The sequence below is a fragment of the Octopus sinensis genome, linkage group LG4 (assembly GCF_006345805.1).
Source record: "Octopus sinensis linkage group LG4, ASM634580v1, whole genome shotgun sequence".
NCBI lineage: Eukaryota > Metazoa > Mollusca > Cephalopoda > Octopoda > Octopodidae > Octopus > Octopus sinensis.
In genome coordinates this window covers 89,094,671-89,109,499 of record NC_043000.1, presented here as the reverse complement: position 1 = coordinate 89,109,499, position 14,829 = coordinate 89,094,671, and the positions used below count along the sequence as shown (strand labels likewise).

Below are 14,829 nucleotides of genomic sequence, written 5' to 3'. Positions count from 1 at the left end.
ATGGGTCAAAGAAAAAATATAATTTGAGTACTGGGGTTGATGTAATTGATTAACGCCCTCTCCCCAAAATTCCAGGCTTTATAGTAGAAAGTATTATTATTGTCATCGTCATTATTATTATTATTATTATTATTATAATGGATATTATTATTATTATTATTATGATTATTATTATTATTATGATTATTATTATTATTATTATTATTGAGTGAGAGAGCAGTGCATGCCATCAAAGTGACACTGGGGCAAAATATATGAAGCCCAGTATACCCATCATAACTACCCGTCTGATAAGGGTACACCAAGCACATGCATCACAACTATATGTGCGTGACATATATCAAGATAAACAGCATCTGACCTTGCAGGTGATATCCAGTTAGAATTTTCTTCAGGTCGAGTAGCCCATCCCACTCAAAAGGTCCCTGAATAAGGATTGTTGAAGGATGCTGAACAAACCACCCATGTTTCCAAAGGGAAATTATCCAAATCTCTAAGAATTCCTTTCAACACACGGCTATGATGCTCCCCCACTACTTCTGCTCATGATCAGATTTGCACATATCATCAGCAACTAAGGGACATGCTCAACTGGTTAAGGTCAAACAACTGACAAGCAAATCTGTGGTATTGAGCAGAATATTTGCTGTAGCTCATCTTTTATACCAAGACAAAACAATGTAAATGATAACACTTCCAATCAGTTAAGATCAGACGCCATGAGAGCCACTGTCTGGTACTGCATCAGGGCATTATTATTATTATTATTGTCATCATCATCATCATTATTATTATTATTATCATCATCATTATTATTATTATCATCATCATCATCATTATTATTAAGTAATACTATAATGCATTCCAGTCAATGTTCTAACAATTCCAACAGTTGACTGCTCTAGAATAGGACTGAATTTCATTGACAACAGAAGGATGAAAGGCAAATATGATTTTGGCAAAAACTGAACATAGAATGTAAAAAGCCAGAATAAATAGTGCAAGTTATGTGATCCAACAGTCTAATGCTTCTGCCAATATTGATATCTAGCTTTGGCACAAGATTGCAGATATGGAGGTGGACGATGAGTTTAAATCGAATAATTGTATAATGTGTATTTGTTTTTGTAAGATTCTTGATGTACAAGTGTATGCTTAAATATAAGTAGGCAAACTCATATACACTCGCACAAAACACACATGCTAAAAAACATAGACACACACACACACACACACACACAGATAGATGCTGACACAAATGCATGCACAGACAAGGATATACACCACAGAAAGACAAAATGGACAAAGGAAGACAAGAGGAGACACCTGAGATAAGGAGTTGCTGAAGAGATCACAAGATGTGTGATGAAAAATCTTTGACAAAGAAACAAAATAATAATAATAATAATAATGATAAAGCTGAAGTAAAGACCAAACATATAGTGTGTGCGTTTAACTGACAAAATATAACCATCACTACGTATAACAATAATTGTATGATAATAATAACAATAATAACAATAATAATAATAAATAATAATTAATAATAATAATAATAATGATATTTGAGAGGGATGGTTTACTTGACCAGAAGAAAATTCCAACTGGGCCCCACTTACAAGGTCATGTGCTGTTTATCTTGATATAAGATCACCATGTCGTGCACATATGGTTGTGATGCATGTGCCTAGTGTACCCTTATCAGACGGGTAGTCATGATGGGTATATTGGGCTTCATATATTTTACCCCAGTGTCACTTTGATGGCATGCACTGCTCTCTCATTCAATAATAATAATAATAGACGACAGCAACTGTGCAGATGATTAGCAAAGATATTGGCATGGAATTTGGGATCGAGAAATGTGGTGTAATGATTCTCAAAAGGGGGAAAATCAGTAAAAGCCAGGGAATCAAGCTGGAAAGTGGTGAAACTATGAAGGAAGTTGGAGAGGAAGGATATAAGTACCTGGGTATCATTGAAAGAGATAAGATGAATGAACACAAGATGAAAGAAATGTATAGGAAAGAGTATTTGTGGAGAACTCAGCTTGTGCTCCAATTGAAGCTAAGTGGCTGCTATAAGATTAGAGTAATTAACACATGGGATGTTGCTTTGATGAGATATGGGGCAGGAACAGTATCTTGGAAGAAGCGTGAATTACAAGAGATAGAACGGAGAACACGTAAATTAATGACAATGAACAAGGAACTACAACCCAAGAGTGATGTGTCAAGACTGTATGTAAAGAGGAAAGAAGGAGGATGGGTATTGGCATGTTGTGAATGTTGTGTAAGGGAAGACGAGAATAGCCTGGCTTGGTATGTCAAGGTGAGTAAAGAAGAAATGATTGAAGCAGTGAAATTGCAGGAAACCTTAAAAGTGAACAAAGCCATAGATCCAACATAATTTAAGGAAGACCAGAGACAGGAGGATGAAGAAAATTTGGTAGGACAAGAAAATGCACAGTCAGATCTTGAAGAATAAAGATGAGATTGATTGGAAAAGAAAGAACCTGACAATAGCTACAGAAAGGAGACTTAAATGGGCTCACTGAGGCATTAGTGTGCATCACTCAATAACAAGCTCTCAGAACAAACTACTCCAAATATCACATTGATAAAAGCACTGACCTGCCACAGAGTAGGATGTGCTCTGAGAAAAGAGAAAGTATAAGCTATATCGTTAGTGAGTGCTGTAAGCTCGCATCATGTGAATACAGAAGAAGACCTGACAATGCGGCCAAATATGTCAACTGGCTGTTGTATGGTAAAGCAAACCTTGAGAGAGCCAACCAATGGTATGAACACAAATAGTGGAGGCGCAATGGCCCAGTGGTTAGGGCAGCGGACTCGCGGTCATAGGATCGCGGTTTCGATTTCCAGACTGGGCGTTGTGAGTGTTTATTGAGCGAAAACACCTAAAAGCTCCACGAGGCTCCGGCAGGGGATGGTGGTGATCCCTGCTGTACTCTTTCACCACAACTTTCTCTCACTCTTACTTCCTGTTTCTGTTGTACCTGTATTTCAAGGGGCCGGCCTTGTCACTCTCTGTGTCACGCTGAATATCCCCGAGAACTACGTTAAGGGTGCATGTGTCTGTGGAGTGCTCAGCCACTTACACGTTAACTTTACGAGCAGGCTGTTCCATTGATTCGGATCAACCGGAACCCTCATCGTCTCGGATCAACCGGAACCCTCATCGTTGTAACCGACGGAGTGCTTCCACATGAACACAAACCAGAGGGAGTAATGGAAAAGGAACATTACAAAATATTCTGGGATTTTAACATGCAGTGCGATCAAGTCATAGAGGCGGGATGACCAGATATCGTGCATAACCATAAAGATGAAAAAGAAATAAAGATAATAGATATTGCAATACCAGGTGATTTGAGATTGAAAGGTAAGGAAACTGAAAAGATTGAGAAATACCAGCCACTGTCGGACGAGATAGGAAAGTAATGGGGCATGAGGAAAGTAATGGTGATACTGGTGATAACTGGAGCATTAGGAGCAGTTTCCAAGAGCTTTGAAAAGCATAATAAGAATATTGGAATATTAGAGGTGATCCAGAAGACAGCATTGTTGTGTACAGCTTACTTTCTAAGGAGAATATTGTCTCTTTGAGTCACAGGAGAAGGCACTACTTGAAAGCTTTGGTGATTTGTTATTGCCTATTTTCAAGTAAAGAATAATCAGTAATTAAGAACTATCCGAGAGTCTTTCAGAATAACAACAACAATAATAATAAAATAAATAATAATGATTTCAAATTTTGCCACAAGGGCAGCAATTTTGGGGGAGGATATGAGATGATTATATTGACTCCCCACCCCTGGTGTTCAACTGGTATTTATTTTATCGACTCCAAAAAGATGACAGACAAAGTTGACCACGGCGGAATTTGAACTCACAATGCAGTGACAGGTGAAATGCCACTAAGCATTGTGTCCAGCATGCTAACGATTCTGCCAGTTCACCACCTTAATAATAACAATGATGATAACAACAACAACAACAACAACAACAATTCATTCCTACAGCTGAGTGAACAGGAGCAATGTGAAATAAAGTATCTTGCTCAAGAATGCAACACACAGCCTGGACTGGGAATTGAACTCACAACCTCATGATCGTGAGCCCAATGGTCTAACTACTGAGCCATGTGCCTTCATAGAAGGAGGCTAGTTGATTATATTGATTCCAGTGTTCGACTCAGAAAAGATGAAAAGCAAAGTCAACCTTGATAGAATTTGAACTTAGAACATAATGTCAAACGAAATGCCACTAAGCATTTTGCCCAGTGTGCTAATGATTCTGCCAGCCCACCACCTTTTGATGTATTAAATATCACCAGTATAATGTTGTGGAGCAGGTACATAGGACAAAAAAAAAAAAACAAGGATGATGATAATGACGATAATTAAGATGAGAGAGGAAGAAGAAGAATACAACAGCAAAACCTAATTCATTCAGAAAAAAGGAAAAAAAAGAATGAAAACATAACAAAACATAAGGGACTAATAAGATTAAACAGAAGGAAATATAATTTAGAATTAGGAATTACATGAGTTATTATCAAAGGTTAATGATAAGGTTCTATCAATACCAAGACATAAAGTAGTTTTTCTGGGGTTTTTTTCTCTTTTTTTTTTTTTACAATTCATTTTATTTATCATTTTATTTTCCAAAATTAATGCGGAAAATTTTAAATAGAAAATATATAAAAAATAAAACTTTAATGAAACAAACCTCATTGTTCAGCATTTCCCAAAACAGTTTGAGATTTTCGTTCCATTGAGCCATATATGAACAACTATCATATAAATTATAGGCCCATTCAATGCGCATTGCTTCTATTGGGTAATTTTGGCAGAGAAAGAAATGCACAAACTTGGATAAGCTCTGTGTTTCCTAGGAAACAAAAGAAAGAGTAAAGAAAAACACCCAAAGAGGATTCAGATATTATGCATAAATCTTAAATAGTTTTTATACTTTGTCGAAAGAGATTTATGATATATTCAAATGTGTGTGAATGCATGTTTGGTATTCATGTGTGCTTCTATATGGTAGTGCATGTATGTGTCAGTACGTCAGTGTGAGTGGGTGAGTACAATATATATATATATATATATATATATATATAGAGAGAGAGAGAGAGAGAGAGAGAAAGAGAGTGACAGATAGATAGACAAATAAATAGGTAGACAGATAAATAGAGTGATTACATATAGATATATGTATGCATTCATGTATAAATATGTGTGTAGATCATCATCATCATCATTAAATGTTTGTGTTCCATGCTATCATGGGTGGGACAGATAAATATATATATATATATACATGCATATATATATATATATATATATTATATATATATATATATATATATATATGCATATATATATATATACATGCATAATATATATATATATATATAATACATGCATATATATATATATATACATGCATATATATATATATACATGCATATATATATATATATATATATACATGCATATATATATATATGTGCATATACATATATATACACATATATACGTACATATATACATGAATGCATGCATATATGTATGTATGCATGTATACAAATGTCATACACATTATACACACAATACATACATACATGCCACACACAATTTACAACTAAATTGTTTAAATTTAAATTTTAATGTTTTTAGAAATTGTCTCTGCTCAGATACATACATACACTTGAGATCATGAGTGTGTAAAAAAAATTATCAATTTCAAAGATTTTTGCTTTATTTTAATATTTCTTCTCTCTTGGAAATCTAATCAGAAACTCAATGCTTTGATCCTGAAACACTAATCCTTAACCATAACCGTAATCCTAATCCTAAAGTTCTAATCCTAACCAAAAACTAAAGTCTTCTTTGCAGGATTGTGACCTACAGTGGAAATGAAAAAATTTGATGACCAGTGAAAATATAAAAAAAAAAATTAACTTTTTTTTTTCAGAATGACAGAAAAGATTTTTATTAAAGGATATGAAATAAAAGACTTAGACAGGTCAGGGTTTACATTTAACAACACTACCAATATACATATTCTCTAATTTGTATCTAATTCTATTTGAAATTTATCAGTTAAGTTAGCGGAAGGTGAACTTGTGTGTTTTATCTACATCATTTCAAGTTCTTTTAATTCAGCACCATCTTCAAACATATTTAATTCATTAGTGTTCAAATTGACTAAAACCAGTACAAATATTCTACTTTTTTATGTTAAAATTGTCAAAATCTGGTCTTTGACACTTACCGTACAATGTCATCCTAAAAATATACAATCACATCATTGTATTCTCAAAGTCGCAAAATAATGCATGTTTAATAAAACACACTTACCAGTAAAATTTCCACTTATTTCTTATTTTTATTTTCCTAAAATTTTCGTTGCGTCTTGCAATGAGTCAAGACTAATGAAAAAAGTTGCAAGACGCAACGAAAATTTTAGGAAAATAAAAATAAGAAATAAGAGGAAATTTTTCCAGTGAGTGTGTTAAATTATAAGGCACAAAAAGAAAATGACTCTCCTCAGACCCAATAGAATATGCTTCAATACACAAACTCATATAAAGAATCTTGCAAACTAAATCCAAAAACGAAATACAATGGGTAATAAGAAGCATTACATTTGATAGTGTAATCTAAATGCTAAAGGGTTAATTGACATATTAAACTAGAATTGCAATAAACAAGACATTTCAGTTGGATTGTCAAGCATGACTAACTGAAACAATAGAAATTATCCAACCATCCCATTCTTGATCTACCCTGAGGTCTCCTGCTAATTAGCATGACTTGAAGAATCTATCTTGCGATTCTTTCCTGCGACATTCTAACTACATGTCTGTAGCACCAACAGTAGAGTGCTGGCTAATTACTATAAAACATCCAGTGTAATGCTGTCATCAATGAAGTTAAATCCATTAAACACTTTAATTAAATTCCTAATTAATGGGAACAAAGCATGACTATAACTCCCCAGGCATATCAAATGACAAGTGGTATACTGATTAATAGCAAATGCACAAGATAAAGTACTTTTCTTCTAAATTATGTCATTCTTTATCACAGTTCACTGTCCTGGTTGCATTGAGGATGTAGAATATCATGAAGATGCACATTGTGTAAATGGATAACAATGCAGTGGTATCAAAAAGAGTTTGGAACTAGAAATTGTTGTTGCTGAGACATATTTTTTTTACCACAGAAACTATCTTTTGTACAATATTTCGATTTTGTATCTAATTGAGCATTACAATAATATAGCATAAAAATTCTTTCACGTTCACACCTTCAAAAACCAAATATCAGTTTTGGGGGAAAGGAAAAACATACGTTTTGCATTAGAAAAACATCTAACTTTGGCAAGGTGAATACTTTAGTACCACTGGGCTCAGGAAATGTAGAAGCATAAAGATTTCCTTTTGAAAAAAGGTTGTTACAAGGGTAAACAAAAATGTTATTATTTACCTCAAAGTTCTTGGGAGAGAAAAACAAAAATATTACATCAATCAATCAATCTCTTTCCTTATGCATACATACACACACATACATACATAATACATACATACATGCATAAGTATAACACTAATGAGGATATATTAAATAACATACAAGATAAATTTTTCATTTATTGAAATTATCTCCACTTCCAGACAGGGCAAAATAATAGCATTGGGACAATTAGTACCCATTCCGAATAAGAAGGAAAGATAAAAGTATTCCACAAAACTGATGGCGGTGTCCCAGCATGGCCACAGCTCGTGAGCTGAAACTAGATGAAATAAAAAATAAAAAAATAAAAATGCCACTAAAGAAAAGACACTGATTGTCTGAAGACAAAAGAACTGCTGGCAACAAGTGTTTCTGCCTAAATAGGAGTCATCAGCAGAAGCATGTGTTCACAACTGATCTCTTGTCAACTGAATTACCTACACCTAAATTAGTGTTAATTAAATGGTTGAGTATTCCTAAGATACATGTAAACTTTAAGATAATTCTCAGGTAGAAACAGTGTAACATGGTTGTACCTTTTGAATTACATGTTAAATTTATCAGATGGGCTTCTCTACAGTTTCCATCTATCCAATTTTAGTCATCCAAATCTATTGAAGTATAACACTTACCCAAGATGTTATGGACTGGGATCAAAACTGGGACTTCACAACCATTTGAAAATACTCTGCCTACATATTTTGTAGACACACACAATACACACAAACTTGTATGTGTGTGTGAGTAATATATACATGTATATATGTGTATTTCAAAATCTTGCTGTAGGTGAACAAAGAAAGTAAAACAGTAGACATGCAGTCTAAGCTATTAATGTGTAGGAAAACGAAGGAGAGAGTTTTCTGATAGACTGTTTCACAGTCTGATAACCACTGCTCAGAGAAGACATACTTGGCTTCTTTCCCCAATCAACTGCATATTGTAATCAGTTACTATATAAAGCAGTTATAAATTAGGCCAATGTGATGATGGAAAGTCAAATCTGCATATTTTATGCTTTAAATTAAACAATGTCTTTGCTTCATATTTGTCACTCTATCTACAATGGACTCTTTTAGCATTCTTCTATGGAAGCAAATCTCTGCAGTATTGATAAGCTTTTGCATATGTTTCAAGTCACATAGCAATATATAGGGATGGGCTAAAGCAGCAAGACGGCAGAATCCTTAGCACACACTGGACAAGATGCTTAGTGGCATTTTGTTCATCTTTATGTTCTGAGTTCAAACTGTACCAATGTTGACTTTACCTTTCATCCTTTTGGGGTCCTTAAAGTAAGTGCCAGCTGAGCACTGGAGTCAATGTAATCGACTTAACCCCTCCCCCAAAATTGCTGGCCTTGTGACAGAATTTGAAACCAATATGTTTGATAGGTTCTATGTATTCTCCTGGAACTCTTTTCCTCATTTCACTTGTAGCTGTTTATTTGACAAGATACAAACGGTTTCATCACATGCAGCTTTGGGCAGCCCAATCTTTGACTTTAATTCTTTTATGCTTTCTTTTTCCTCATCTGTTATAATAATGACTCTCAAATATTTAAATCTAGCAACTTGTTTCAAATTTGTTCAATTCTTCCTCATAGTTCAATTCTTCCTCATTCAATCCTCACATATCACCAATAGAGTTAGATTTTAATCATTGCCTCCAGATTCTCATTTTCTAAGTGTTAATTCCTATAACAATATATTCAAATCATACTGACAGCGAAATATCAAACCAAATAGATAAATATTATTACTCACCCAAAACCAGAATATTTGATGTAAAAATTGAGATAACGATTTACTAATAATTACTTCTTAAGCTCTACAACACAAATTGCTTTTCAAGATAATTTAAACCTTCATCCTTAATCACTATCTAATTCCATCCAGACTGTCACCTATTTATAAGCTGATAAAATTAAATTAAAATCAATTAAAAGTGAGCTTAATAACTTAATAATAATCACTCAATTAAAAGTGAGCTAATAACTTAATTATAATCACTCTACAACACAAAATACTATTTGAGATAATTTAAACCTAGAATGTTGAATTCTACCTAATTCCACCCAGATTTTCACAATTTATGAGCCAATAAAATTAAATGAACTATAATTAAATGCTTAAATATAAAATTGTATCTTGTGAGCTTTCTTGAATTACTTGACTGCTATTTACTTGAATGCGTCTTGCTCACAAGAGGTTGGATTTAGCCAAATGATTCTAAAAAGACAAAATAAACATCAAAGATGTTTTCAGAGTTGTATAGTATTATACCGATAAGATGATGATATCTTTATCACTAATTCATTTAAACTAAACATATGAAACATACAGTTAAAGAATATGCAGCTATAATACTGTCTAGTTAATCTGGATATGTCTGTCTGTGCCTATATCAAGCCGATGAACTTTCACAATGATATCAATGTGCATAATTAGGACATTTGAACAAATCTAGTTTCAAATGAAATTATACAAACCTTATTAGGGTCGTTTATTCTCTCTTTCCAAATTGAGTTAATCAGAAGAGCACACTCTCTTCTGCTCATTGCTCTGTTGAACACTTTTCCCTCATACCTCAGAAAAATTGGAACACTTTTGTCAAAACCCTTTCAATGTTTAAAATAAATAAGACATTAACAGCCATTTGAAGCATTATTATATGAATATAAGAAGAATAATGTAAGCTATCACAATGCAGCACATTGAAAAAAGCAAATTAATAAATGTATTTAATACTTTGTCTCAGACAATGTTAATTGTAGACAATATAAAACCAATTACAATTGTTGTAAATCAATTGATTCCAAATAAAACGTTTTGCATTAAATAGTATTTATATAATATACTAGTAGTATAGCCCGACATTGCTCGGGTTTGTTTTCTTTTCGACCCTTTAGAATTGGAAGTTTTGAAATGCATTATGTAGCTTGTTATTCTCTTTAACCCTTTCGTTACCAAACCGCCCAAAGCCGCCCGAAAAAAATTTTGGTTTATGAGACCAAACCGCCCAAAGCCGCCTGAATATTTAAATGAGAATATCAGAGCAAATCTCTTCAGTACATTCGTGAAAACACGTATTATACTTCGTAAACAGTTCAACTACAGTTTTGTACAATAATCGAAGTGTACTTTTAATTCCGTGAATTTTGGGAGATTTTTTTCCGAAATTTGTTCCTATTGTGTTTTCAAAATTTGTAATTCTGACAAAAAATGGATACGAATTTCATTATATCAAGCAGCGAGTCAGAATTCGAAGGATTTTCTACTGAAGACCTTCATAAATCTAACTCTATGACTGAAAAAAAAAGCATGTGGTATTTGATAATGAATCTGATGTTTCATTTTCCGAAAGTGAAAACAGTGAATCCGAGATCTCCGATAGCGATAAAGAAAACGAATTGGCACCTGAATGGAGTGAAAATTTAAAAACTGTTTCTTTCGGTGATTTTTCTGAAGAAACTGGACCAAGCCACAGACTTTCCCAGGAGAGTAAAGCCTTAAACTATTTCCTTTTAGTTTTTCGAATGAGCCCATTTGAAATCATTACGGCGGAAACGAACTGTTACGCTAAACGTAAACAAAGCGAAAGAAAGGATAGTTTGTTATTTCCCACAACCTTAAATGAAATTAAGGCCTATTTTGCCATAAATATTATTATGGGTATCAGAAAGTTACCCAGAATAACAAATTCTATCGTAAAATTTGTTGTATACCCAATTGAATATTAGCTAATAACCCATTTTCTATAGCGATGTTTGAACAAAATTTTAATAATTTTATATTTTGTGGAATTTACCTGTATCTACCTGCAATTAGAGTCACTTTGTGACAAAAATTATAGTATAGAATTGGTTGAGAATATTTCATTAAATTATCTTCCAAAAATCAGATTAATATATCGATAAATAAAAAAGTTATAGTTGTTTAATGAAACCAGACTAAATTTATGATTACGTTAGAAATTAATTGAAACACATAAGGGGTGTAATTTGGTCAGAAATATAGTAACGAAAGGGTTAAGTGAACATTTTTCTGGTTGAAATACACCGAAAAATGGCGACACAGCTGTCAAAAGATCGTAAAAAATAGGGATTTTCATAGAAAAAAGGCACCTTTTTGATGTAAATAATTTTTGGTCTTAACATGGTCTGATTTGAATTTTTTCTTCTACATGCTCTCAATTTTGGTCAACTTGCACCACAGGGTCTTGCAGGAGATAGTGTTAGTTGGAGGCTACGAAACATGCCACACACAGACAACTTCAGCTTTATATATAAAGATTTATGTAATATATATAAACTACACACACACACATTCAGCATCACTGCTAAGCAGTGATTAAGAATAAGTGAACTAAAGTTTAGCTAAAATATGATTTTGTGACATATTTTAGCTTATAAAGGCAAATTCACAAAAGTTACCGTAAAGAAAAAATTCCCTTATGGTAAAAAGCATAAAAACACCAGATCTGCCCAGTACTTCCTCAAGCTGATTCCAAAATGTGTGTTTCTGGCTCTCAATGGGAAATACTGAAGAGAGAAAACCCTGGGCAGATTCAAAGCTGTAACTTTAATTAAAAAGCAGTCAACATCAGTGACTGAGTTGCACTTGTGGCCCACCTGACTGGAATAAAAATAGTAGTATCAGCACCAAACAGTGATTATGGATGAAAATTTTCTACAGCTGATACCCTTCCTGTCGCCAACCCTCACTTGTTTCCAAGCAAGGTAATATTTTCCCCATGGCCAGAAATATTTTATATAGGTGCAGGAGTGGCTATGTGGTAAGTAGCTTGTTTACCAACTACATGGTTCCGGATTCAGTCCTACTGCGTGGCACCTTGGGCAAGTATCTTCCACTATAGCCTCGGGCTGACCAAAGCCTTGTGAGTGGATTTGGTAGATGGAAACTGAAAGAAGCCTGTCGTATATATGTATGTATATATATGTGTGTGTGTGTTTGTGTTTGTTCCCCCAACATCACTTGACAACCGATGCTGGTGTGTTTACATCCCTGTAACTTAGTGTTTCGGCAAAAGTGACTGATAGAATAAGTACTAGGCTTACAAAGAATAAGTCCTGGGGTCAATTTGCTCAACTAAAGGCAGTGCTCCAGCATGGCTGCAGTCAAATGACTGAAACAAGTAAAAGAGTAACATTGAAAATGATACCGCTTGTATGGCTGTGACACTCATTTACAACTACCATGTGATGTCAAGACAAGAAGATGCAAACACATACTCACACACATAGGATAACTTCTTTCAGTTTCTGCTGATGTAATTCAATTACAAAGCTTTTTAGAGTGGAAGACAGAGAGACAGAAACAAATCGATGGTATGTATGTATGTATGTATGTATGCATACATGCATGCATACATACATACATACATACATATGAACGAGAATGGGCCCCAACTAAGCGAACCTGTTTGTTGGCTACATTGAGGCCCAAATATTCTAAACTTTCACTGGTCCCACTCCTGAACAATACGGTTGTTATATTGATAACTGTATCGGTGCAACTTCACTCTCCCATGAACATCTAGACTCTTTCCTCTCTTTTGTCAAATCTTTCCATCCTGCCCTCCACTTCTCCTGCACTATTTCCGACACCTCAGTCGCCTTTCTCGACATTTCGGTCAGCACTCATCATTCCACTCTCACCACCTCCATCCACTATAAACACAGAGACTCACACTCATATCTCAACTTCTCCTCCTTCCACCCTGAACACACAAAGCTCTCCATCACCTATTCCCAATTCCTCCATCGACACAGGCTCTTCCAATAAGTTAGTTTGTTTGACAAAGGCTGGCAAGATAAAAAGCTGCACCAGACTCACAGTTTCTATGGCTGGATGCCCTTTCTAATGCCAACCACTCCACGAGTGTAATGGGTGGTTTTATGTGCCACCGGCACAGGTGCCATTTGCATGACACCAGCATCTACCATGAATGATTTTACTTGGCTTGATGGGTCTTTTTCTCAATACATGGCTTAAAGGTCATGTTCTAAAACACAAAACAGAGACACTTGTCTAACATATATATATAGATAGTAATATGAAACTCTAAGGAGAGATGAACAGAAGAATGTCTTCAAAGAAGACTACATCCACATGCAAGAGTTTCAGTCCTTAAATCCTCACACTCTAAGGAGGCCAGGTCACATCCAGGGATACTCCTCTGGTGCTGCATTCTATGCTACTGTTTGGATTGCAAGCTCTTGTTTTTGGTGGGGTCAAGATGATCCAGAGCTAAGACATTTTGGCTGTCATAACCACCTCAGTCTGAGATACCAGTTGTATATAGGATTAGTTATACCTTCTGAAGTTCACTTTCATTCCTCCTTGACCAGATCCAATTGGAGCTCTTTTTAGCTGCTTTTAACATTGTTTTAAGAGCTCTGATCCTCTTTTCCACAGAAATTGAGCATTGTGATATTTGATCATATGCAGATTTACCAACATACTTCTTTGCTCCTGTGTTTATGGTGAGGACTTTGGCTTGGAAGCATGATTCACAAAATTTGATGGTTCAATTGCCATAATTATTAGTCTCATAGATGTGAGGTTCTTCGATTTTGCTGTCATAAGGCACAGTGAGTTCAATCACAATAAACTTGTTCCGATGAAAGTGAAATGGAATACAAAGTCTGGTCTCATACCACTCTTGTTAATGATATTTGGTTGATTTTCCCATTCTGGAAAGTCTACAATGCACCCCTATCATCCACTCTATATCCAGTAGACCCTACTTCTATGATTCAATTGCCATAGCTGTTCCAGGCCACAAGTATTTTGCCTCATGCTATATAAAACATTGGTGGAGCTTCTGGTGGCATCATCTTACCGGTCACGGTACAAATCACATATATAATCACACTGAGCACTTGATTGTGTCTTCATATGTACCTCCCTTGGGTTAGTGTCATTTTACACCAGCTCAGGACATGTTCAACTGTGTGTTTGCTTTGGCAGAGTGGGCATGCAGGGTTATCTAATATCTTCCACCATATTACGTTTATATTTCACGGCAGGAGATTATATACAACCTTGAAGATCAAGGTGATTCTTAGAAGAGCCATATACTGTATGTCATTCTGCCGAGACTTCTTTGGAGTACATTCTCCCACATTGTCCATTGTCCCTGTTTATCCTGATGAACTGCGTTCAGGATTCCTTGGTATATTCTTCCATGCTCATTATATTTAATTCCCCTTTGACCTTTAACTGCCATTCCATTGAACCTTGACCCTGCCTATTAGT

The 14,829-nt window shown here is 34.7% G+C and overlaps 1 protein-coding gene across 1 annotated transcript in view; it reads right to left on the bottom strand.

Annotated features, from left to right (window-relative positions):
• The window catches only part of LOC115210525 (translin-associated factor X-interacting protein 1-like), a 175,237-nt gene that overhangs the window by 53,452 nt on the left and 106,956 nt on the right, over positions 1–14,829 (bottom strand). The window contains exons 11-12 of the mRNA XM_036502239.1: positions 10,038–10,166; positions 4,755–4,916 (exon numbers count right to left, since the gene is read on the bottom strand). Of these exons, the coding sequence (XP_036358132.1) occupies positions 4,755–4,916; positions 10,038–10,166 (291 nt within the window). The remainder of the gene's footprint in view (positions 1–4,754; positions 4,917–10,037; positions 10,167–14,829) is intronic.